The sequence below is a fragment of the Thunnus maccoyii genome, chromosome 21 (genome assembly GCF_910596095.1).
Source record: "Thunnus maccoyii chromosome 21, fThuMac1.1, whole genome shotgun sequence".
NCBI classification, from domain to species: Eukaryota; Metazoa; Chordata; class Actinopteri; order Scombriformes; family Scombridae; genus Thunnus; species Thunnus maccoyii.
Window position 1 is genome coordinate 3,175,351 of NC_056553.1, and position 26,663 is coordinate 3,202,013.

Sequence of the window (26,663 nt, forward strand, 5' to 3'; positions counted from 1 at the left end):
CCCCCCCCCCCCCAAGACCTCTTTCCTGACAATTACAGGGTGATGTACCAATTTTAAAGTTTGTTTCACATCAACCCAAGATGTTCACAAAGGAAGGGGTCGACCTCACAGAGAAAATCAATCATCTCTGAACTCGCAGCTTCACCTTTCTTCCTCACTGTGTCGATGACAAAACGAGCCTTGTCGCTTTTGTTTTGCATCTCGTCCGCTGACTCCCTCTCAGAGTCAGTTATCACCTTTTTCTCAAACATCTTGTCCAGCAGACTTTTGAGAACAGGTCCTGATATCCCATCGATGAAGCAGGTCCGTATGTCCATCAGCCTCTCGTTTGAAGGGAGGATCAGAGCACTCGGCCCACAGGTCCTTCTTACTCCAGTGGACAAAAGACAAACTTTTCTTTCCCAGACACTTTGGGAGCTGTTTGTGCCTCTCAAAAACAGCTTAATATTTTTCATGATTTTTTCTAAATTCACCTGGAATGATGAGACGTAGTTGTTGTAGGACTCCTCATCAAATTCTGCTTCTGTTGGTTGAACTAGAACTGAGTCGTCTTCAGGACTAGTGGACAGTGTGTACTCCTGCTTTGGGAGCAGTTTACAGTGTGCAGGTGTCTCGATGTACCTCTCATCTCCAACTAACTTCTTCCTCGTGCGCAGCACATCACGCAGGACGACGTTCTTTGGTAGCAACAACACATTGAGGACAGATTCTGGATCAGGATCAGTCGGGGGTCTGTAGAACAGCAGCACCATCGCTCGGACCGGGTCAGGAGGAGAGTCTTCATCCTTGACATTACCGAAACCAGAAAACCCTGTGATGTTTATAATGACATGAGTTTCTGTTATCTGATGAGGAGTAATAAACTCGATGCCCTCATCATCCACATGAGCAACTGACAAGAATTCACATCCACCTGTGGAGCGGATCTCACAGTGTGGGAGATGAAGCTGACACACAGACTGCTGGAGACATTTGATGTCAAACAGGGGTCCTGCAGGCTTTTTGTGATGTTGGGCCAGTAGTCTGCGGTTCCAAGAGACAATCCTGTAAACCACGTCCCCTTCTCCCTCCATGTGAAACACCAGACTTGTCACACTGCACTGGTACAGGCCTGGACGGGAGCAGTGGAACCTGTAGGTTTCCTCATTTTCATCAACAGTGATATCAGGTGGAAACTCCTCAAAGCTGTCTTTTAACAACATGTCAGATAAGCTCTTTGCTTGGGTTAAGTTTTTGTTGTTTGCAGAGTTTATTTGACTGAGTGAGGACTTGCTGTGAGGACGAGGCAAGCAGCTGGAGTCTTTTCTGCTCCTGAAGATATCTGAGGGTGGTAGGAGGTGAGAGAGGGCTGGCAGGGAGTTTTCAGCTGAGGTTTGCTTGGCTTTAACAAGTTTCTCTGGTGCATCATGGTGACCCCCATATTTCCGTGTGAAAATGTTTGGGAGTAAAAGGCCAACAGCAGAAGTAATGATGTACTTTGTGTGGGGGAATAATTGTGAAATGTAGGTGAACCATGTAGGTGAATCTTCTGCTCTGTCACCTAGTTTTCGAAAGGCACGTAACAAGGACCCTGGATCATATAGCCTATCACCTATTTCTTGAATAGCACATAACAAGGGCTGTCGAAATTGTTCTCTAACACATATTTCTCGAAGGTAATCTCCCAGCACCACTATTTGGTGGGCTAAGAGACGTGACTCATTTTCATGATGTCTGCACAGTTCTCTGCTATATCTTCTGTTGCCAGTGTAAAAAAAGACAGGGAAAAAAGGTGATCTGAACACAATAGGAGTGCAGAGGAATACACACAAACAGGGAAATGTTTCCTCTATGGCCCATCCTCCAGTGGGCAGAATTTTTCCATTTTCATCAGGATCTGAGTTGTAAGTTCTTAACCCTTCGGTGCCAAGGGGCTCCATCCAGTGTCAATTTTTAATATCTTGTTCAAGATTATCTTCTTGTATTGTCGTAGTTTTTCAACTGCTTCTTAACCCTGGAAGACAAATCAGAGAATGGACAACATTCTTTACTGGTGATAATTCAAAATAACACTAAGTTAAAGTGCCTCACTAAATGCAGGAAAGAAAATTGCATACTTTCGCAATTAAAATGACAAAACTGTCTCTTGGGTCTTCTAAATATGTTGCTTAAAAACAATAACAGACAAATTAATTGTATAACAGAGACTAAATGAGGTCACCTGGATGAAATGTAACATAATAATAGAATTATTGTAAGGAACATAAAAAATGTGGTCTACATAAAAACTTATAAACATGGGGTTACACATTTACTCATTCGATGTTTTGTTCATTATTAATATTATTAAAGTTATTTGACAATGTCACTGTTGAACCTTTTAGTTTGAAACTCATGGTTGCTTATATATATATATATATATATATATATATATATATATATATATATATATATATATATATATATATATATATATATATATATTTGAACTATATATGTTCAAATAAACATAACTTTTCTTCTCACAGTGCACCAATTTAGAACTTGAAAGAAGAAATCTTTTTATATTGAAAATTGTTTGGAGACAGGAAGTAAGTCTGCTGCTCATACTAACTGCTGATCAAATTCAGAATGTTTGTGATTGTTTTAAGTCGTGTGTCTGAGTGTGTATGATGACTGTTTTATGATTGTAAGAGAATGAACCGTCTTATTGTGATCCTCTGTGTATGTAGCCTGTTCTCTAGCCTGTTCTTGTAGCCTGGTCTCTATTGCAAAAGAGATCTTAATCTCAATGACATTTCCTGAATAAATACAGCTTAACAATAATAATTAATAACAATTAATAATAATAATAATAATGATAATAATAAGTAAGAATGACAAATATCCTGCTATTACTGTCCAGCTTAAACTTATGGTGTCACAGTTAAATGAAGCTTAGGGAAAGTTCAGTCAGAAAGACTATCTTTTTCATGCACAGGTCTGTAATATTGTTGTTTAATCTATCTGTCATTAGCATCCCTCACGCATGCTCAATTATAATTTCCTTGCTGTCATTCCCTTAGGTGTCAATTAAGACGTCAGCTGTTCACATCAGCTGGGCACAGATAACCAATAACATGGTGACATACCTTCATTGTCAGCCTATCATATTGTGGCGGTCTTTTATTATTATTGTGTGGTTTTCTCCCTCTCTGCCTTAGTGCTTTCATGGAGATTTTTTGCATGTCCCACCACCTCCCCATCTTCGCCCAGTCTTCGCTGATTCATCAGTACATCACTGATGTACTGAGGGGAGGGGGGATCTATCTCGCTGCTGCTTAGGACTGATGTCCCTCAATTCAAAATCTGACCTGTAGAGTCTAAGCGCCAAAGACTATTGACCACACCTAGTCATCAATATCATCTGTGTAATAAGCAATTCTTTTTCCTTCATTCACTTTGTCTCTCCTGATTGAACTATTTATTCTTGCATTATTTCCACATGGTGTCCTTTAAGGACTGACAACATAAATTGGGATAATAAAGCTTTTACAAAACACATATTTCACATCCTATTCCATATAAACCTCCTAAAGGAGTACATTTTTAAAACTTTGAATAAAACTTACCTCTCCAGTGAATTTCTGAAAATGCATGCAATATGCTATGCAATATTAAAAAGACAATTACATCTGATTGACAAGAGCCCTGACACTGTTTACATAAAAGTTGGTAAACTCTTCAAGTAAGGTCTATGGTCCCAAATAGATTATTGACATTTTAACACTTTTTCGTTGCAAAAAACAGACCAAAAGTAATGTTGAATTTCTCCCTTTTTCAACCAGATTCACAACAAGGTTCATTCACAAATGCAAATAGTGTAGAGTGCAGCCTATATTACTTTCAAGCGTTTACATTGTACGTCATCTGTCCCAGGAGACTGTCACTGCCATTGTATTTTACAGTAAGACGCCTCAACAACGCAAAACAGTGAGATGTCTTCGTGTTAAATAAACCTTCAACATACTTCCTAGTTCCCACAGTGTCTCCTTCTTTACCTGCAGTGGTGGTAAAGTCACATTTCCGTGAGTTTTCTTTCTCCGCTCTTCAGCCGACTTCCCAGCGGACTCATGTCGGAGTTCCCCGTCGGCCAAGAGGAACACTGAGGAGAAGTATTTTAATATTTCATTACCATGTTTAGTAGCCATATTACACTACCAGACTACAAACTGTAGCGTCGTCGCTCTCACAGACTGTTTACAGTATTTCACGTCGCGGCACATATCGTCGGATAGATGGGCGGGGATATAGGAGAGTTAGGAAATAGGAGTTCAATGGTTACGTCATGGATGTATAAAGCAGGAAAGGGTTTTGCAGAAGGAGTTTCACATATCTCCCTTCCTCCTGGGGAGCTACGTCTGACCGTGAGACGAACCAATTCACCTCATAACCCTAAACCCACTGATCAGCCATCTACTAGTCACTCACAGGTGAGCTAACAGGGCACTATTGACCTTAGGTAACCTAGGCTGAAGCTAGCATGATTATGGTAAACACAAACGTCATAGCCAGATGATCTAGTCAAACCAGTTTGGAGGAATTTACCAGCAGAGTCTTCTCCAAAGCTTTTTATGACATCGTTTTTATATTTTATGGAAAATCATTTTATGGATTTGATTTACATTACTATAGATTAATTCATGTATTTATTGTTGCTTTTCTCCTTTAGACACTCAGAAAAGAGAGCACAAACGGCCTTGAGAAGATTTTCAAGACAGATATCTTCCTCCTGAATTACCTGAGAGACAACCCTAAAGCATTCAAAGTCTTAGAGAAGCAGCTCTCTGCTATTGGCTGCAGGGTGGAGTTAAACTTTGATGAAGAGGAGGCAGTGGTTAGAGGGGATATTGAGAAGGGGCCTGGAGGAGCTTCTGGCGGTGCTGCAGAGAGATGGGAGTTACAGGTGGATAAAGTCTCGCTTCTCGCTTCCAGCAGAGCCTCAGAAATCCTGTTGCCTTAGATGTTGGGTCAGACCTGGTACTGTCGAGTTTGTCCTCTGCTGCCCTGGATGAGGCTGAGGCAGCAGTGCTGAGAGAGCTGAGTGAAGTCACTGTGCAGCTGCAGGGAGCCACAGCTGTCTCTCCAGATCTAGACAGAGTGAAGGAAATCCTGATCAAAACTAAAAACGAGGCAAACCTTCGAGAGCTCAGAGTGGACGTCAGCTTCATTCCAGTTCCCAGACAAGCTGCAGTGACCAAAGTACAACTGGTGGGCTACAGTGAAAATGTGAACAAGCTGAAAGAGGTTCTGCAAGACTACCAGATGAACCAGGTCGGGACACAAGAGGGTCTGAATTTACCCAACCCTGATATGATTAACGATATTGATAAAAGCTTGGGTCTGATTGAGATGATGTTTCAGAGGCCTTTTTACACTGTTTTCTGTATGACCATTTCTGTCACATATTTACATAAATACTGTTTTCTAATGAATTTTTACTTCAGCAGAATGCAGTTGCTTAGATCCGTTATAACTTTCATTTAAATTAATGGGTATAAATGTATAACATCTGTCCTCAGTGTGATGTGATGTAATTTATTTTAAGATATTTCCATTACATTCCTTCAAGGCAATTTTGGCAGGTTACTACTGTATTTTCTTGTTTTCTACTTGGTAGATTGAGCACTTGCAGAATGTTCATCTGCAATGCATCTATGAGGAGCAGAAGATTCACATTTCTGATAAGATCAGACAGGCCGGAGGAGCAGGTGAAAAGCTTCTGTACCACAAGACGACCCAGGACAGCTGTGACTCCAGCATGACAACTGGGTTCAACAGCCGCTTTGCCGGGCAAAACGGTAATTATCATTTAGACCTATTCATAGTCATAAGCAGTCTTGCTCCAAAATACTACAACAGTCACATCTACAGACTGTAATGTATCAGTTTAATCTTTTTCTCAGCAACTGCATACATGCCAGCTACTCAGCCATTCCCACCTACTCCAAGCCAGATACTGACAGTTCCCAGTTAATGTTTGTGGCCCAAGTCCTCTCTGCTGTCTGCTCTGTGTGTGTGTGTGTGTGTGTGTGTGTGTGTGTGTGTGTGTGTGTGTGTGTGTGTGTGTGTGTGTGTGTGAGGAGCTGAACCTCGCCCTAGGTCAAACACAGAGAGCAGAGGAGAGGACAGAAGCAGCAGCAGAATCAAGCCAAAACACGATAGTGTTACAATAGCAGGGAAAACCCTTCATAACTGTGTTTTGCGCACAGACTGGAAAGTTTTCAGGCTATGATGTTGTTGATACAGGAGGCTACGTGTGTTGGATCAATCGGGTGTCACGATAGACATGGATCTTACCATCAGGTCAAAAGCAATGAAAGGGAGGGGGGACTTCATGCCTACAGATCTGAATGGATGTGGCTGTGCTGTGCTGTTTTTGCTGTGATTTACCTTAATAATTTTGCATTTTGATTAGGCAGGCTCAGTGTTCCCGATGGCCAATCTGGGCCTGTAGCCTATTAAAGTGATGGATGTAGTGAAAAGCACTCCACTGATCCAGAGAAGATTTTAAAAGGTTGATTTGTTTATGTCTATTGTCAATTGATTTGTGTCAGTAATACAGTGCTGTCAAAGTAAAGGGGAACCAATTTGGATTAAAAGAGAAAATTAAAGCACATGGATTTTCAGTTGTTTTAGAAATTCTGTTGTGTTTGTTTTCACAAGAAGGAAGATTTCAGTTATTTTCCTGGGAAGTGGAGATTCTTTGAATAAAGCACTGATATTATTATTATTATTATTATTATTATTATTATTATTATTATTATTATTATTACACCAACAATGAACTGATTCTACAAAAAGCTTCCTGGTCAGTTAAGATGATTCTGCTTCTGCATTATAGATCTGTTGTACAACTACCCACTCATATAAAGAATACAGGTAAGCCACAATCTTTCTCAGTGGCATTTTGCCAACTTAAAGTCAAATGTGTGTTTCTATGTGTAGTGAAGGGTAATTAATTCAACCAGACAAAAACTTTTATAGCAACTCACATAAACTCTTATTTGGTCTTTTTATTCAGGGGGCAAATATATCAAAGAGTTCTTCATTGACCTCAAGAAGACTTTAAAAGGTGAGATCAGGGTTTTCAAGATGTGTCTGAACAGTTGTGAATTATTATAACAAACTTAATCTTTTTGTTCTACACCAATGCAGGAAATCACTCTGACAACAAAGTGAACCTTGTTCTGCTGGGAATGTCTGGGACTGGAAAGAGTGCGAGCGGAAACACAATCCTCAGAAAGAAACAGTTCTTGTCAAGAGCCAGTTCAGTGCCGGTCACCACAGAGTGTCAGGAGGCAGAAACTGAGATAAACGGTGCACGTGTGTGTGTCATTGATACCCCAGACATCTTTAATGATGAAATCAAATCATCAGTGACGAACCAACATGTCACAAAGTGCAAACAGCTCCTTCAGTCAGAGCCTTGTATGTTTTTACTTGTGTTACATATTTGTAGATTCACAGATGGTGAGAGAGACATACTGAGAAAGTTTGAAGAAGCTTTTGGTATCAGAGCTAAAGAACAAAAAGTCATCCTGTTTACCCGTGGAGAAGATCTGCAGCATGCAGACATGAACTTGGAGGATTTTTTGCAGGACTGTAATACTGAACTCGAGAACATAGTTGAACATTGTGGCGGAAGGTGTGTTGTTTTTGAGAACAAAGCCCCACGTCAACATCAAGTGACAGAGCTCATGCAGACAGTGAACACGATGTTAAATAAATATCAGAATCAATAAGTGTGCATGTATCAGACCAGATCAATAAAGTTTTGGATGTGATTTCTTTGTATATAGTTATATATTGATCAAGATCAATGGATGATCAGTTTCTAACCACCAGGTCAACATAAAGTGTATTTCCCGCCTCTTCATTGTGCTTCAGATCAACCCAAGATGTTCACAGAGGAAGGGGTCGACCTCACAGAGAAAATCAATCATCTCTGAACTCGCAGCTTCACCTTTCTTCCTCACTGTGTCGATGACAAAACGAGCCTTGTCGCTTTTGTTTTGCATCTCGTCCGCTGACTCCCTCTCAGAGTCAGTTATCACCTTTTTCTCAAACATCTTGTCCAGCAGACTTTTGAGAACAGGTCCTGATATCCCATCGATGAAGCAGGTCCGTATGTCCATCAGCCTCTCGTTTGAAGGGAGGGTCAGAGCACTCGGCCCACAGGTCCTTCTTACTCCAGTGGACAAAAGACAAACATGTCTTTCCCAGACACAGTGGGAGCTTTTGGTGTCTTTCAAAAACAGCTTAATATTTTTCATGACTGTTTTTAAATTCACCTGGAATGATGGGAAGTAGTTGTCGTAGGACTCCTCATCAAATTCTGCTTCTGTTGGTTGAACTAGAACTGAGTCGTCTTCAGGACTAGTGGACAGTGTGTACTCCTGCTTTGGGAGCAGTTTACAGTGTGCAGGTGTCTCGATGTACCTCTCATCTCCAACTAACTTCTTCCTCATGCGCAGCACATCACGCAGCACGACGTTCTTTGGTAGCAACAACACATTGATGAGAGATTCTGGATCAGGATCAGTCGGGGGTCTGTAGAACAGCAGCACCAGCGCTCGGACCGGGTCAGGAGGAGAGTCTTCATCCTTGACATTACCGAAACCAGAAAACCCTGTGATGTTTATAATGACATGAGTTTCTGTTATCTGATGAGGAGTAATAAACTCGATGCCCTCATCAATCACATGAGCAACTGACAAGAATTCACATCCACCTGTGGAGCGGATCTCACAGTGTGGGAGATGAAGCTGACACACAGACTGCTGGAGACATTTGATGTCAAACAGGGGTCCCGCAGGCTTCTTGTGATGTTGGGCCAGTAGTCTGCGGTTCCAAGAGACAATCCTGTAAACCACGTCCCCTTCCCCCTCCATGTGAAACACCAGACGTGTCACACTGCACTGGTACAGGCCTGGACGGGACCAGTGGAAGCTGTAGGTTTCCTCATTTTCATCAACAGTGATATCAGGTGTAAACTCCTCAAAGTTGTCTTTTAACAACATGTTAGGTAAACTTATTGCTCGAGTACAGTTGTTCTTTGCAAAGTCGATTTTGCTCAGTGAAGGAATACTGTGAAAGTGAGGTAAGTGGTTTGACATTTTCCTGGTCCAAGAGGAATCTGTGGAGGAGAGTTGGAGGTGTGAATGGGCTGGCAGGGTGTTTGTAGCTGAAAAGTGTCCGCTAAGGTCCCGTGGGTGTCCTGAGTGAGTTACTGAGGGCACAGGGGGATCTTTAGAAAAATATTGTCTATATAGTCCGCTAAAGCTGACTGGGAGTTGTGGTGATGTGTAGTAAGTTGTGGGAGTTAGCCCAGACAGATATTCAGAATCCCCACATGAAGAATATCCACTTGATCGTGAATTTAGGGCGGAGAGGATGGATGCCTCCCCCTCTTCACCTTTAGATTCACTGCTCCAGGTGGGGGACAAGTTGTCTTGTAACTGGTCTGGTAGCACTAGCACTGTTTGAACTAAAACTTTGCGTCTGTTACTGGGGGTTGGAGCTAAGTCCTTTGAGGAAGGGACTCTCTCGATACTTGATTTTATGTCTTGAACAACAAATGAAGTGTGCTCGATACTTAATTGTCCAACATTGCCGAGTAGCTCCTCTCCCTCTTCTTCATCTGCAATTTCAGTGTTGGAAGTGCTACAGCTATACGAAGCACCCTCATTTGATTCATGAACATCTGATTCTTTCTCCTCTGAAGTCGTCTTGTTTTGTGTGAAGAGAGTTTGACTTTTTGGATTTGTGTTAGTTGATTTTTCTCGGTATTCAAGCCGCCTTTTCTTGGCCTTTACGTCAGGGTGAAAGAAAACTCCTCCTTTGTTCTGAGCAGAGCATGACTGCTGCTCTTCACTCTTTCTACTTTTCATCTTCTCTTGATGTGAATGTGTTCCTCTTAAAAGCTGTTTAAAAATAGTTTCTTCACAATCTTCTTTTTGGCTCCTGTGTTATTCACCTGTTGCTTGAGCCTGAAATCAAGAGGAGAATGTTATTATTAATGTATCTGTGCATTCATCCATTGGTGTTTACAATATATTCAATCAAGTGGCCTGTTATAATATAAAAACAATAGAGAATATTACATAGTTTTACATGTAATTAAAAGGGAAAATATTTCATTGGCTGTTTAAATCATGTGGGTTAAAACAACAAATGACACAAGAAAATACATATTTAAAATAATTGAAAGTCCTAGATGGAAGGTAAAAAAAAACAAAAAAAGAAAATTGTGTCACCATCCATTTAGCCACATTACTGCTGTGTTACTGGGTGAATCTCAAACGTCAAACCTGAATCAAACACACTTAACATGTTCTTTACTGCAGATCCATGTTTGGCATATAACAAAAGAACAAGACAGAGTAGGAAATCATTTGTATAAACTTAAATCCCAATAAGCATGCAAGTGGTGTGGTTTTACTTGCAGATTAGCGTTTTGTGTTTCTCAACTGATCTTAACTGAAACTACCTACCGCTGTGTTTCCAAAAGTTACTGATGTAAGCAATACAGCAATTATTTAAAGCAATTATTATTGTGTAGTTGCTCCATAGTGTCCCTGTATTAAAAGTAATTACCAACTAGTGTCACCTAGTTTAATACAACCTTAAACAAATAAAAGGTTAAACCAACAATAAATGTAATGTCAGCAAATTAAATAACATTAGTTATTAAGTTAATTAATGTTAACGTTAAACCTGCAGTGCAGAACTTTTGTCTCCCCCTCTGGCAGTGAGAGTAAACAGTAGTTATCTGGATGTAAGTCCAGTTCTATGTGTACATGTGTGAGCTGGTCCCCGTCACTACTGTTGCAGCTGTAAAACAGTGGATAAATTGTTTTGAGCATCACAACCTCCACAAAATGATTCATTTCACTCAGAATTTGATTCATTCAGTCTGATAAAGTTTGGAAAGTCTAGAAGAGCTGCACAATTAAATTATTTTATCCCCCTTAAAGTTAATGGACAGCTAACCAGAAAGTAGCCAGTTCAGCCAGTGGAAGTCTCTGGTGCACATGCTCTATGGGCACCCTTCAGCTCTGGCAAACCAGTCATTGCTAGTTGACACAAAATGCATCACTACTGGTGTGCCAGCATGGGAATGCCATACCAGACACCAGATTTAAAACTCTGTATGCTGTGAAATACAGAGAGATTAATGTAATGGACATTCATTTATATTTAAAAGTTACACACTCAGCTCCAAGGTTCTTTGTTTTCTTTTCTCAAAAAATGCAATGCAGTTTGTGATGTTTTATATGCTCTTATTGCGGTAAAATTGCAGGAATTGGGAAAAATTGCAAGCAAAGGAATTCATTGAAGAGTCCTATGTAATCACAAAAACATACTGCATATCACAGAAACAACTTTATTTCAGTGCTAATTTTGTAATTGATTTTCTGAACATGAGAAACATGGGCTCAAAATTATATAAAAAATTGTTCTTCAGGATTTTGCTGCAACACGCAGAACTCATTTGGACTTGTAAAGGACTTACTTACACACATTTGAGTTTATAGATCATATACTGATCCAGCGAAATTTTGAGTTCTGTAATTTTGATGCTGTATTCTCATTTATTTCGTGTAGAATTGGTAATGCAAATGGGTTGTGTTACTGTAAATTCAAAACTTATGGTACTGGTTAAGTAAACTAACAGGAAGGTTGAGCTGAACTCTTAAATATACCCAACTAAGATAAAATGATGACTAAGAACCGAGTCAACTCAAAGAGAAATTAAATAACTTAAAAGAATCTAAGTTGGAAATATATCTCTTTAACTCAAATAGGTTAACTTACCTCTTGGTCTGTGGTCTGTTCTAGTTATAAACTGCTCCTCTGAACCTAGACTCTGGTCGTATCTGTAAATACCTACAGTTTTACACACAGATGAGTCATGAGTGTGTATCGGGCAACAGGAGGAGGACCCAAATGTAGACACCCAGGCAGAATAAGTGCTAAAAAGGACTTTAACAAATCAATGTTTAAATAAACAGGCTTACAGTCAGCAACAAGGAGGCAGTCCAAACAGGTAAACAAATCCAGAGGAGAAATGCAGGCAGACAGGTCGGAAACAGACAGCAAGTCAAAACACTGGCAGGAATCAACAAGCAGATAAGCAGGAACAGGAAGCAGCTATGGTGGAGGATCAGGTATCATAAAACAGGTAGGTAGGCTAACAGGCAGGAACAGATATCAGAGTTTAGGATTGGGTGGCTGGTGTGCAAAAGCAAACAGAAAAATTGGGTACATCCCAATTCCCTCAATTGCATCCATGTTTCCCTACTGCGGTCAAGCCAGCTGTCTGTCATGTTTGCATGGTCAAACCTGCCACCACTAGGATTTAGGATAGTCTAAATTAAGCATTTTTTATATGATTGGATAAATAATTTGTTGAATAATCTGGACAAATTAAATGGAAGAGAATCATGACACATTAACTTCATTTTATGATTGAAGAATATTTGTCAAAGCATGAGTAGTTCAGCGAAAAGATATATTTGAATAAAGGACTGCTTAGTCTACATGCACATGTATTATGAATAGTATGAATATGGCTTTTAAAGTAGGTAGGTAATTATCACAAACATGTTGAAAATAATGCCTTTTATTGTATCTCCAAACAAATCATTACAAACACACAATCACCCCCACCTCTTTTGCAGTATTCCACATTGATATTGTGAATTCAAGCTGCAGTAATTTAATCAAGTGAAAGGAGAAAAGTGTCCTCTCTTCCTTGAAAAATAGCATTATCAGCATTACTGAGAGAGGAAGCTGAGGCTGCTTGGCAGTGTACAGCATCTCTTTGCATCCCTTAGTCAGTCAGTGGGTCAGTGACCATCATGCTCACACATCTAAAATAACTCCAGAGTAGAAAATACCATTCCAAATTTTCATCATTCTTCTAAATATTATAAAAATCTGAATGATTAGTTGTTGAGAGAATAAACCTAACCTTCGAAATATATTGTGTTTATCATTGTGTGACGTAAGTTAGGTGTATGTTGTTAATATATATGTAAATTTAAAAAAGAATCAGGAATAATGTCAAAATGTCAGCTGGAAAGAAGTACACAAAGACAAACTGGAAAGAATAAGGAACATGGTGATATTCATTATTTGTTTTTTTTCTCAAAAATAATTTATGAACACTAGGAACCTTGTATTGTTAAACCAATACACCCAAAAAATAACAACAAACTATAATAAAAGAAATTCCAACAAAGGAGAGTTGAGGGACTGGCAAGGTGTTGCTGATGTTTGCTGTGCTTGAGAATCTGCAATCTGCAAAGGAAAACACACACATTGGAAAAGTCTTAAGCATCCCGAAAAGTTTCCGTAACCAAAGTGTTCGATATGTTCCTGAACACAAATTTTAGTTAAAGACAATATACTACTATACTTAGCTATTTAAAATGTTTCGGTTGCTGTGAACATCATTTGTTAGCAGACATACAGTCCACCTAATCAGCAACACAAAGTCAACATCTTCTTTAATTATCCTATGTAATTAAAGGAATGTAGAAAACACAGCAGGGCAGGACTAACGAACTTGATGCAGGGTTGGTGTGGAGGGAAGAACAGGCTGGGGAGGAGGACAAGAACGCAGAAGGGAACAAATAATCCTCTTAATACAAACCAGCCTACATTAACCTGTCCAGGAATAAACATATGTATAAATTTAAGTACACAACACTATAAGCTAACTAATAATGCAAGACAGTCCGTTAGAGATACAACCCAAATATTATGAATGATCCAAACCAAATGACCAAAAGTAGTAACACAGGAAACCAAAAGAACAAACAAAGTAACTAATAACTCAACGTCTCTGAAGAGAAACAACAGACACTACACGCTGATAGTTCCTGTTATTAACTAATTTTCATTTAACTTTTTTCTTTTAACAAATAAGACATGTTTTGGTTTGGTTTATTTTAACATTTCTTAGATCAGCTGAGACAATCACATTTCATATATACATCTGCCCACAGAAACCACCTTCAACTATAAAGTATCTGGACACAGCACTTTTCAGTTGCTGGAGTTTTTCTCCCCAAAACTTTATGAAATACAGTAGAAACAGCAGCAGACACAGAAAGTCACAGGTTTTACTTCTCCAACTGGTCTGAAATCATGTGTGAAAAACAAGTAAATACACCGCAGACACACAACAGCTCAAATTACACAGAGAAATATTAGGTTTTGTTTTTGGTTGAATATATGTTAAACTGATTCATAGAAAGGGAAGCTAAAGGGTAATGAGAATGCTGAGCTTTCAAGTTTCATTTAGACTATCAAGTGCATAATGTTTAATTTTGAAAGTAGGAGGAGGAACAAAAAATAGACAGAGGTTTGAAAACCACAAGTTGACAAACCATCTCTGGCATTTGATCTTTTTTAACATTGTTTGAAGACTGAACTCATCCTGTGCAGCTCGCAGGTAAGTCAGATATAAAACCGATGTGTTAACATTTGAAATATTAGCTAAATAATGCTTATATGCTCATAATTTGTGTTTGTGAGTTTGTCAGAAATGTAGATTATAGGATGTACATTTATGTATCAGTTTATCTTCACATCATTTCTGATTTTTCTCATTAGTCATAATTTGAGACACAGTAGCTTTTACAAACCTTGTAGACCTGTTTGTTGGTCACCTTTTATTGCATCAGTTAAACATATAACAGAACAACTTACAAATGTAACCTTAGTGACATTTTTTGGGTTATTTTGATGACTTAACTTTACCTGTAATGTGGCCTTTAACAGTTCGTCTGTGATAGCTTGTTACTCAGATTGTGATCACTGTAGGTTATTATTAAGAATGGACATGGACCTTGCTTTAACTCCATAGATGAATCTTTATCTTAAACAGAGTATCTCATACTTGAGTCTGACTTAAAGAGACTGAAATGTCTGTTCAGAGTGCAAAAGCTTTTTTGACTTTTGATTGTTTCCCTTGCTGATTGCACTGGACAAGTACCTGTGCAAATGAGTTGGACTTCTACGTGAAAATACAATTAGAAACAAATCACTAACACTGCATGAACTATATGAACATTCAATTAAAGGGGGTGGCTGTGGTTCAGGAGGTAGAGCAGGTTATCCACTAATCTGATGGTCAGTGGTTCGATACCTAGCGTCTCTTGTCCACATGTCAAAGTGTCCCTGGACAAGATACTGAACTCAAAATTGCTCCCGATGGTTGTGCCAGCACTCTGCATGGTAGCTTGCTGTGTGAATGAGCAGCAGAAACATTGCAAAGCCCTATGTAAATGCCATTTACCATCAACTATAATATTATTTCTTCACTCAAAGTTTATACATTTTCAGTTGACATTGACATGTTTATTACTGAGGTCATAGTGGGTGGCGGTGGTGTACTGGAGTTTATTGTGGAGACTTATTCCCCTTGAGTAAACAGTCTGATTCTACATATAATTCTTTGAGTTTAATACTCAGTTGTAGGAGACCTGAAGACTTATCGGCCCATCTGAAGATTTCCCATGACAGTATTGTATTAAAAAGCGCTATTATATTTTTATATTTTTAGCAGATTTCTTTTCATGAAATAGTCCAGGCAGATTTCTAAAAAGGACATTTGGAGACTCTTTTAGTGAACACAAGGTCTTTTTGATAAGGGCAAATCCACAAGGGGTGTGACGTATTGAGGCAAGAAAGAGATTATTTTTACATCCTCTACTTTATTTCAGGGTACGGGAGCAGTTCGAATATGTCTAAAAACTCTGAGATGAGTAAAAGAATGACTGGACACAGAGGTGAATCACCAGGGAGTCCAACTTTTGTCTCAAAAAGTAAAGGAAGAAGAGCACAGACATCTCCTGACATCAACAGTACAGTAGAGCGAGGGGCACTTATTAGGTGGGACACTGATAATTACAACCAGGTCACCATGAGGCCACCAGCTGTGGAACATAGAAGAGCAGAAAGAGAAGCGTCATGTTTCAGCAGAGCAGCCAGAATGATCAGGGGCGCTCTGTCCAGGATTTGCAGAGATAATTATCACAATACCTTTGAATCCAGAACTCACTCAGATTCAGGAATACAATTAAATCTGGATAATACCAGGGTAATGGATCAGCATGCAATAACTGGTCCATCCACTCCCCTACTCTCCACCAACTCCTCTGGAAAATTTCCTGACAATGATTCAGTTGATGATTACAAATATGATGACTCCATTTATGGCTCCAACTCTCATTTAAGTTTTCTCAGCTACTCTCTGCCCATCCAGCTTGATGATGCTGGCTTTACACATTCACAAGGCAGGCCTGCAGTCTTCCAGGACTCCACTGTCTGCACTGAAGGAGGCGGAGTACATGAGGCATTTAAGCTTTTGTCTGTGCAATCTGAAAGTCAGTCAGGATGTGACAGTGAAGCCCTGGTAGAAATGGAGGCACCCGTTATTGCTGGGAACCACTCTGTCACTAAAACCCTGTCAACCCAGTCTCACCTCCAAACCTGCTCCTCGTATCCCAGTTTGAGGAGAAGACACTCCAGCTGCTTGCCTCGTTCTCACAGTGTGCCTGCATTTAGTCAAATACCTTCTGCAAAGAACAAGAACTTTACAAGAGCTGAAAGTTTACCTAACATGTTGTTAAAAGACAACTTTGAGGAGTTTATGCCTGATATCACTGTTGATGAAAATGAGGAAACTTACAGCTTCCACTTCTCCCGTCCAGGCCTGTATCAGTGCAGTGTGACACGTCTGGTGTTTCACATGGAGGGAGAAGGGGACGTGGTTTACAGGATTGTTTCTTGGAACCGCAGGCTACTGGCCCAACATCACAAGAAGCCTGCAGGACCCCTGTTTGACATCAAATGTCTCCAGCAGTCTGTGTGTCAGCTTCATCTCCCACACTGTGAGATCCGCTCCACAGGTGGATGTGAATTCTTGTCAGTTGCTCATGTGGATGATGAGGGCATCGACTTTATTACTCCTCATCAGATAACAGAAACTCACGTCATTATAAACATCACAGGGTTTTCTCCTTTTGGTAACGTCAAGGATGAAGACTCTCCTCCTGACCCAGTCCGAGCGCTGGTGCTGCTGTTCTACAGACCCCCGACTTATCCTGATCCAGAATCTTTCCTCAATGTGTTGTTGCTACCAAAGAACATCGTGCTGCGTGATGTGCTGCGCAAGTGGATGGAATCAAATGGAGATGAGAAGTACATCAGGACACCCCCACACTGTAAACTGCTCCCAAAGCAGGAGTACACACTGTCCACTAGTCCTGAAGACGACTCAGTTCTAGTTCAACCAACAGAAGCAGAATTTGATGAGGAGTCCTACATCAACTGCTTCCCATCATTCGAGGTGAAATTGAACACAATCATGAACAATATTCAACTCTTTTTGAAAGATAAGAACAGCTCCACCTGTGTCTGGGAAAGGCAGGTTTCTCTTTTGTCCACTGGACAAAGGCGCACTCTGACCCTCCCTTCAAACGAGAGGCTGATGGACATACGAACCTGCTTCATCGATGGGATATCAGGACCTGTTCTCAGTAGTCTGCTGGACAAGATGTTTGAGAAAAAGGTGATAACTGACTCTGAGAGGGAGTCAGCGGAAGGGATGCAAAACAAAAGAAAAAAGGCTCGTTTTGTCATCGATACGGTGAGGAAGAAAGGTGAAGCTGCGAGTTCAGAGATGATTAAGTTTCTCTGTGAGGTCGACCCCTTCCTCTGTAAACATCTTGGGTTGATGTGAAGCACAATGAAAAGGCGGGAAATACACTTTATGTTGACCTGGTGGTTATAAACTGATCGTCCTGTAACTGATGTGGAAATAAATAACTTTATTATGTTCCTTGTGTGCATTGAGCTCAGAGAATTTATCAGAATTTTCTGTATACTGTAAGTAATGTATGAATTTTTACAAGATCCTGGTTATTTATTTTCAGTAGTTGTCTCACCTTGATGAGTGAAAAGAAAAAGAAAGAAAGAAGAAACTATTCAGAGAAGCTTTTGATTCTATTACACGATCTTCCTCTTCAACTTTTAAGTCAATGTGGCCAGTCTCTTTCAAGTATTCAGAGAAAAAAAATCAAGGCAACTGTACAAATTACATCTGCTGAGGAGGACTGTGTGATGTGATTGAAAGCTCCAGAAAAGCTACTGAAGGGACCTTGTCATGAGATTTTATGGTCTAAATATGTTCTAGGAGATAAAATCTCTGCTCCTTTTTATTTAACCTGAATATACATGAACATCCTGCTTTGTGAGGTGAGAGTTTAGTTTTGTGAGGGTAGTGAGGCACATGGGTTAGTAATTTGTAAAGTAAAATTTTTATTTTCTTTCTTCATCCTGTATTTTTAGTCTGAAACCAAACCTGTTCACTCAAGTAGAGGATCAGTTAACTGTGGTATTACTGGTGAAATATCACCATCTGCTGGACTCTGAATGTATAAAAATCAGTTTGAACTGTGGTTGGGTTGAAGGATTACTTCACTATAAATACACAAACTCAGTACTATAAATATACTGTTTATAGATGTTGTTGCTTCATCAATCAAACAACTATTTCTTGTCACAACTATTATCCTCATGTACTATGACTGAAGGTAGACAGTAGACTTATTGTTTTAAATGTATCAGTCTACACACACTGGATTTATTTGCAGATTTACACTGACTATGTGACAGAACTAACAAAGTGGTTTGACAGTTCTCATCTTTTATTAAATGTGTTTAAAGGTAAAGGCATGTACACAGACAGTAATAAGAACAATCTGCCAAACTCTTTATTTAAGCCTGTGACGGTCAACAGCCAGGAGGTGGAGCAAGTGAGCTCCTTTAAATATGTTGGGACTGTTTTGGGTCAAGCCTTCACCTTTTCTGAGCATGTTGGATTACATTTACAAAAAATCACAAGATAGACTCTTTCTACTGTGCAAACTGAGGAGTTTGAAGTTAGTCAACACATCTCAAAGCTTTAATATGTAACTATTCTGCATTAAAATGTCTAAAACTAGACCTGTTATCTATTTTGTTGTGTACTTACTAGGGGTGGGCCCAAATACAAATACGTTATTCGGCAAAGCACAAATAATTTTTTTTTTTTTTTTTTTTTTTTTTACAAATATTTGTTTCATACAATTATTTTTAAAATTTTGTTTTCAGGAGGAAGTCAATTACCAGCGTGCAGGTTGGTTACATCACTATCTCAGTCTCTCTCCTCTGCTCTGCTGTTATGTCCAGCAGCAGGTCTCGATGAGGGGAGTCACATCCACCTGCTACATGACGCACATTTCCTAATTTGGACATCACTCCCAGAGTTGGGGTTATTCTCCAGAGATAAAGCTGAGTTACTGACACATGCTTCATGAGCAAGCTTCATGAACACTTATTGTAACACTTTAATTTTCTAAAATTAAAAGCGTAATAATAACAAAAACAGGATTTTTTAGCCTCTTTCCACTTTTATTCAAATACAAATACAAAAAATTTAGCTGCCTCAACAAATACAGATACAAATACTTCTGCACATCCCTAGTACTTACATTATCCCAAATGTTTCCAACAATTTTCAAACCCAGAGAAATCCATAATTTTAATCAAGGTAACAGTCCGTTTCATTTTGTTGCCTGTCGATGGCGTCATACTCCCTCTACCAAAGAGTATACCAGCACAAGATGCATCAGCATTGTGGCTGTCTGCCACAGTGGCATCTAACAGAGACTATTAGCGTACAAGATAATACCTCGGAGGCATTGTGGTTGTCCGTGACAATGGCGTCTACCAAAGAGAATAAACATACAAGATGATACGTCGCCGTTGTGGTTGCCCGCAAGAAACGGTCATAAATGTACTTTTATTCTGTTTTAAGCCACATTTTTATGATAAACATTTTAGATTTTGGTCATTTTTATCTGTATCTTTTAACCGGATTAAAGATTTTAGTCATCGGACATCTAGATCTTTTAAGTGAAATTGCTTTATATAGTGTTTTTACAGTTTTAATCCCCGTGTATGTTTGTTTTGGAGAGGAGGAGACCTCTATATTGGAATGTTTTCTTGGCACATTTTGGGCCTCTTAATACCAACCAGTCATGGTTTGAATGCCACAGCCTATCTGAGTATTGTTGCTGACCATTTGTATCCCTTTACCATGACAATTTACCATCTTCTATGCTACTTTGAGCATGATAATATATCATATCACAAAGACACAAAAATGGTCTCAAACTAGTTTTAATGAACATGACAATTAGTTCAGTGTACTCCAGTGGACTCCCCGGTCACCACATCTGAACCCAATAGAGCAGCTTTGGGATGTGGTAGAACAGGAGATTCACAGCATGAATGTACAGCTGACAAATCTGCAGAAATGTGATGCAATCATGTCAACATGGACCAGAATCTCAAAGAAACGTTTCCAACATTTGGTGGAATCCATGCAACCAATAATTGAGGTTGTATTGGGAGCAAAGTAAACACACCGAGCACTAGTGAGTGTATATTCCTTCATTTAGAGTTGTTCAGGAAGTACATATTAATAATTGAGCAATTATCAGGTTGTCCCTGATTTCTAATTTCCTTTTTCTTTTCATGTAACTTATTGTAAAATGTAAAAGAAAACACAAACATTAGCAGTTCTACCCTTGATTATATTTCATGTGTTTGTGAATGAAATATCGATTGTGGTTGTAATGTATCCTCGTGGACAGTAGCAGGTAATTTGTTGGTTTGGACAGCAGGTGGTGATGTTGCCTCAACAGTGAGTTGAGACTCAAACATGTCTTCTACTGTCATCTTCTTAATGTCTGACTTGTTACTGATTTCTGTGTCATGTGTCTTTGCTTTTGTATTGTACTACCTTTGCTTTGTCTGTCAAAGCACTTTGTAAACTCTGTTTTTAAAGGTGCTATATAAATAAAGTTATTATTATTATCATGACTATTATTATTATGTGTTTTTATCTCACAGGGAGAGAAGCTGGGTTCAAACCTGTGATATGGACACAACTCAAATAAATCTACATAAATATCAGGTGTGAAACCAGAAGCTTTGACATTTTATGAACTTCTTCTAATCCAGTTTCCACTTTATATTTACCCTTACGTAGCTTTAAGACTGTAAAACTGCAGCAGCAGTTAGATTCAGTATTGAAGTAAAACACCAAAACATCATCTTTGTTTTTTTTATTTCCACTGGTCCATTAACTCAAGTACTGTACTTTACTACAATCATCAGGTACTCGTACTTATCCTGTTCAACGCTGCTTGCAGCTTTAATTAAACTTATTTTTACTTTTCAGATTTCGATTTTACAAATGCACTACTTTAACTTGTAATGGAGTATTTGTTCACTGTGCTATTGATACTTTTGAGTAATTGATCTGAACACTTTCTCCACCTCTTCGTAGAGACTTGAGCTTTAAGATTTGATCAGTTCTGAATCTGGTTCATATTAAATCCTGTCTCTGATTCTTGTCTTATTATTTGAGTCAGAAAATAAAGCAAAATAAAATGTACTTTCAGCAGTTTCATTCTGCCATAATGAGTAATTAATGATCAATGAGGCATTTTGATGAATGAATGAAAATAGTTTTTATTTTTATTTCTTTCCAAACATTTGGCCCATCACCCATAGGATTACAAGACACCACTATTTTACAAAATATGCATCTTCCACTAACACATGTACAAAGCATGCACAAAAGGATGTGGAAAAAGAAAAAAACAAACAAACTAAAAATGAAAATTTTTAATCCCAAATGAACTCATTTATACTTCTGACTCATTTATGACTCATTTATATGTTTCATAAGTGAACAGCAGTGGCAGCTGGTGACTCAAAAAATTGGGGATGATAGGAGGAAAACCAACCCGCAGTGTCATGTTATTTTATACTAGTTGGCTACTTATTTCTGTTTTATTATGTTCAAGTTATGTTATGTTCTTATGTTCAAATGCAGGGCAGTGCAGAGACCTCAAAGTTAAAAAGGGTCACATGGAACAAGATTTAAAAAAAACCATAAACCAACATACTTTTAGTATTCAAAAAGTCTTAATTTTAGTTACTTTAAGCTTATTACTCATATACAGCTCAGCTTAAAAACAAACAAGAATGAAGGGTTAGGGTATAGCTGTAAGATAACTAAACTAAAAACTACACTTAGTGAGCGATCTTGGTTTAGTTAGCCATCAGCTAATTTGGTTTATAGCCAACTAAAGTTACTCCACTCACTAGCTTTAGCTAGCTGATAGAAATAAAAAATCAAATTGTGATTTAAATAACGTTACCAACCATTTTCTACAGATGAATCTCCTAGTTTTTTGCTAATGCGGTGGTCAACACAGCTGTAAACATGGTAAGTTTGCATGAACAATCACAAACTTGTCTTTTATAATCCAGTGAATTTTACTGGTCACACAGACTGTGAGGTGGCGCGCTCGTTTTTCAATATTCATTCAGTCACAGAGACTGATGACTCAGTTTTCCCTGACCTCATTAAAATGATCCTAATGAGGTTTACAGATTGCAATTTTGGGAAAAAGAGAACAGTGGTATTGGATCGGGACTCAGTATCAGCAGATACTCTGAGTACTGACAGCCAGTATTAATAAGATAAGATTCAATTCAATTCAATAAGATAAAAAAGTGAGATTTGATAAATGTTACTGTCAGTCCTGCTCTGACGCATACAGTACGGATACTTACTGCTGGGACTTTGTCTATGTGTGCAGCAGCACCTGCAGCTAAATAACACCTGGCAGGTGTGTTTTATGGTTGTAAAGCAGGAATTTCATGAAGCTGCAGGTGTTTTTGATATGTGCTTGTTGTGTTTGTTATAAAGTGTGTTTCTTTTTGCTTCATGGTGTAAACCTGCCAATTCAAACTTTATTTATAGCACATTTCATAGACAGGGCAACACAATGTGCTTTACATAAGTGACTGTACCATCACAACACAATCATAGAACTGCAAATGCAGAAAATAAGTATGCATCAACAGCTGTTAGTGCAGTTATACAAGAATCAGTGCAGAATATATGAATGTCAAAATATATAAAACACACACACATAATTTAGCTATAAACTGTTGTGAAAAGTAAGGTTTTTAACCTGCTTTTAGTGTTCAAGTGTTCATTATAAGTCTCTCTCATGCTGGCATTACTTTCAAGATCATTTATACCCATTGTGACTTTTTGGTTGTAAAATTTAAATATTTGCCTGTTAAATGAGACCAGGGTTATGACTGTAAACAAAATTGTTGTTTGTAAGCTTACAAAGGGCCTTTGTAAGCTTACAAACAACAATTTTGTTTACAGTCATAACCCTGGTTATATCTCTTTCTGATATGTATAATATCACCTGCAATATCATAAAGCTGCCAGCATACATGCTCTTGTAGAAGGAAACTGTATCAAAATTTACATGTGAATTTACATGTGGATGTCTCAGAGTGAATGAGGTTAATTTGGTTAATCAAATTACTCTGTCCATGACCGACACAAAATAGGCCTCAAGTCTTTATTATTGTTTTTATTAGACCAAAATAAGTAACTTTTCATATGGACTAAACAAAAACATCATGTGAGATTGGACAACATTGCAACTGTATATTTATGCTCAGTTTGATACACTGAAAAACCACAGCCTATACATAGAGTGTGAGCGCACCATGAAGAGTAACATGACAGCAAAACTCAGTAGAGACTATGTAGTGTTGGGCAATATATCGATATTATACTGATATTGTGATATGAGACTAGATATATCATGATATGGCATAGGTGTTGTCTTTTCCTGGTTTTAAAGGCTGCATTACAGTGAAGAGATGTAATTTTCTGAACTTACCAGACTGTTCTAGCTGTCCTATTATTTGCCTTTATCCACTTAGTCATTATATGAACGCGTTACTGATGATTATTTATCATATCATTATCTTTTGTCATCCCTGCAATACTGCCACAATATCAATATCAAGGTTTTTGGTCAAAAATATCATGATATTTGATTTTGTCCATAGCGTCCAGCCCTAAGACTATGTTCATTTATGTTATATATGTTATGATATGTATCGTTATCTGGATATGAAATGACCTATGTTGGGATATGAGATATTGGCCTAATTGTTGGAAATAAAAGGCCCAGTTCTGACATAAACACCTAAACTGTGTTTCTTATTTGCAGAACAGAAAGAGCAAAACAGAGTTCTCAAAAGTCTTCATACAATCATCAAAATCACAGACTGAGCCTGCTGAGTTTATTGATCTTGTCTGATGTCACAAACAGCTCAGTGAGAAATAACTTACTATCAGCATCATTGGTCAAGACTGGAACATTGCCTGCTTTTTATGTCACTGTCAGACCCGTCTGACTATGTATTTTGTACTTTGATCTTTTATCGGTAATGAGGAAACAGTAGCCTGCACACACACAGGGCTGATTAACAGAGTTTAGCCTCAGGTGTCTGACTGTAACAGGGAAGTAGCAGAATCAGAGTTGAATAATGATGGGTGGGAGTTCTAACTGACACAGGTCATCCCACTGAGATGAATAATAACTTATTTTTCAGACATCATCACAACACGAGAGAGCTGCTGCACTGATGGACTAAGATAAGACGGGAATATGTAGAGTAAGTTCATCTCTGTTATCTGCTATTTTTTCTTTCTTTGTGTGTGAATGAAAACCATGTGCACTTATTAAACTGGAGGTGATTTACTCATTAGTTATTATTACTTTACTGTACTTGAGGGCAATTTTGAATCAGCATTTTTCTCCTACTTTAAAGTTTTGGTCCAATAAATTTCTTAGTACTGTACTATATGTATCTGACAGCTGGAGGAAATACTGACTTTAGGACTTTACCTACAAATCTGATTATATGATTATCAAAAGAATAGATTTATTTAGATGAAAATAGTGTACAAAGTAGTCCACATTATCTCCATTTGATCAAGTACATGTTTATATATCAGCCACAACATAATATATAACTGACATAATGAGCACTTTTGCTTTTCATACTTAAAGTATGTTTTGCTGATAATATTTCTGTACTTCAGTAAGATTTTGTATGCAGGACTATTACTTGTAATGGAGTATTTTACATTGTTGCTTTTACTTTGGTAAAAGGAATGTTTCCTCCTCAATGGATGAAAGACTTTTTTATTGTTCATCATTAATCAGTTATTTATAGTACAGCTCACTGTATGGAGATTGTTAGTGTTTGTGGTTTGTGGTGTCTGGTGTAAGTATTTCTCTATAACATAAAATATGGTTTAGCAACAGTCACTGTTGAATTTTACCATTTGTTGTTTATTGTTTCAATGAACTTAACATAATTGATCTGTTATTTGGATTTATTGAAAATGAGAAAAATCTTGAGTTAAAAAGTAAACACTGAGAGAACAATTCTGAAACATCCTGTATTGTAGAGCAAGAGAACGTAACAGTCTCTTCCCAGTTTCTGTTATCGGAGATCATTTCTGATTTTTCTTTATGAAGTCACACTTTGGGACACAGTAGCTTTTTCAAACCTTGCAGATGAGTTTGTTGGTCACTTTTTATGACATCAGTTAAACATATGACACAACAACTTATAAATGTAACCTTAGTGACTTTTTTGGGTTATTTCTTAACCTTACCTGTGATGTGGCCTTTAACGGTTCATCTGTGATAGCTTCTTACTCAGATTGTGATCACTGTAGCTTATCATGAAGAATGCAAATGGACCTGGCTTCAACCCCACAGATGAATCTTTATCCCAAACAGAGACTCTCATACCTGAGTCTGACTGAAAGAGATGGAAAAGTCTGTTTCAGAGTGCAAAAGCTTTTTTTGACTTTTGATTGTACCTCCAAAAATGAGTTGGACTTCTACGTGAAAAGACAAATAGAAACAAATCATTAACACTGCATTAACTATATGGACATTAATCACACTAATCAGATGGTCAGTGGTTTGATACCCAGCCTCTTCATACTGAACTCAAAATTGTTCCCGATGGTTGTGCCAGCACCCTGCATGGTAGCTTGCTGTGTGAATGAGCAGCAGAAACATTGCAGAGCCCTATGTAAATGCCATTTACCATAAAATTATTCACTCAAAGTTTATACATTTTCAGTTGACATTGACATGTTTATTACTGAGGTCATAGTGGGTGGTGGTGGTGTACTGGAGTTTATTGTGGCGACTTATTTCCCTTGAGTAAACAGTCATGGCAGTAACAGTACAAAAGACTTATTTGCTTATGTTGTGTGATTAAAGGCCAGCAGGCCTATTTTTATTTTTTGAATTTAGGGAAGTTGTGACACCATTATTTCAACACCAGGTGAAACTGGTAAAAAGTCAGGTGGAGCCCAATATAGGCTCCACAATAAAAGTTGTAAAATAGTATATAAGATGATGGTTTCTCAGTCAGTTTCAGGTTTTTCATCGTAGGATCAAGGCCTCGGTTTGCTCTGTATTACACTTGATGCACAGTAAACCTATTCACATTGAACTCTATCAGTTTCAAGTGTGTTCTCTGAGTCTGATTCTACATATAATTATTTGAGATTAATACTAAGATGTGGGAGACCTGAAGACTTATTGGCCTATTTGAAAATTTCCCACGACATTATTGTATTAAAAAGTGTT

General features: G+C 38.3%; 4 protein-coding genes across 7 annotated transcripts; 2 read left to right on the top strand and 2 right to left on the bottom strand.

The window, feature by feature from the left end:
• Window positions 1–4: 4 nt before the first annotated feature.
• Window positions 5–4,098, bottom strand: LOC121888325 (NACHT, LRR and PYD domains-containing protein 1b allele 3-like). Of its 2 annotated transcripts, none has more exons than XM_042399783.1 (2): window positions 4,020–4,098; window positions 5–1,993 (listed from the first exon to the last, which is right to left on the bottom strand). In XM_042399783.1, exon 2 carries the CDS (start codon window positions 1,917–1,919, stop codon window positions 66–68), a length of 1,854 nt encoding a protein of 617 aa, XP_042255717.1. In that variant the 5' UTR covers window positions 1,920–1,993; window positions 4,020–4,098; the 3' UTR covers window positions 5–65. The 2 variants fall into 2 exon arrangements, with proteins under 2 accessions (XP_042255717.1, XP_042255718.1); XM_042399784.1 differs by lacking the exon at window positions 4,020–4,098 and adding an exon at window positions 3,111–3,216.
• An 882-nt stretch (window positions 4,099–4,980) lies between these two features.
• Window positions 4,981–7,868, top strand: LOC121888327 (GTPase IMAP family member 7-like). Its single transcript, XM_042399787.1, has 3 exons — window positions 4,981–5,292; window positions 5,639–5,819; window positions 7,177–7,868. Exons 1-3 carry the CDS (start codon window positions 5,284–5,286, stop codon window positions 7,761–7,763), a joined length of 777 nt encoding a protein of 258 aa, XP_042255721.1. The 5' UTR covers window positions 4,981–5,283; the 3' UTR covers window positions 7,764–7,868.
• On the bottom strand, window positions 7,691–16,852 carry LOC121888324 (NACHT, LRR and PYD domains-containing protein 1b allele 3-like). Of its 3 annotated transcripts, none has more exons than XM_042399781.1 (3): window positions 16,727–16,852; window positions 16,520–16,613; window positions 7,691–10,010 (listed from the first exon to the last, which is right to left on the bottom strand). In XM_042399781.1, exon 3 carries the CDS (start codon window positions 9,909–9,911, stop codon window positions 7,905–7,907), a length of 2,007 nt encoding a protein of 668 aa, XP_042255715.1. In that variant the 5' UTR covers window positions 9,912–10,010; window positions 16,520–16,613; window positions 16,727–16,852; the 3' UTR covers window positions 7,691–7,904. The 3 variants fall into 3 exon arrangements, with proteins under 3 accessions (XP_042255715.1, XP_042255716.1, XP_042255713.1); XM_042399782.1 differs by lacking the exons at window positions 16,520–16,613; window positions 16,727–16,852 and adding exons at window positions 11,839–11,910; window positions 12,042–12,282; XM_042399779.1 differs by having other exon boundaries at window positions 16,520–16,852.
• On the top strand, window positions 16,770–18,589 carry LOC121888537 (the record flags this gene model as incomplete). Its single annotated transcript, XM_042400142.1, has 2 exons — window positions 16,770–16,946; window positions 17,075–18,589. Coding segments are annotated over 2 exons (882 nt in total), but the record flags the coding sequence as incomplete, so codon positions are not given.
• Between the last annotated feature and the right edge of the window lie 8,074 nt (window positions 18,590–26,663).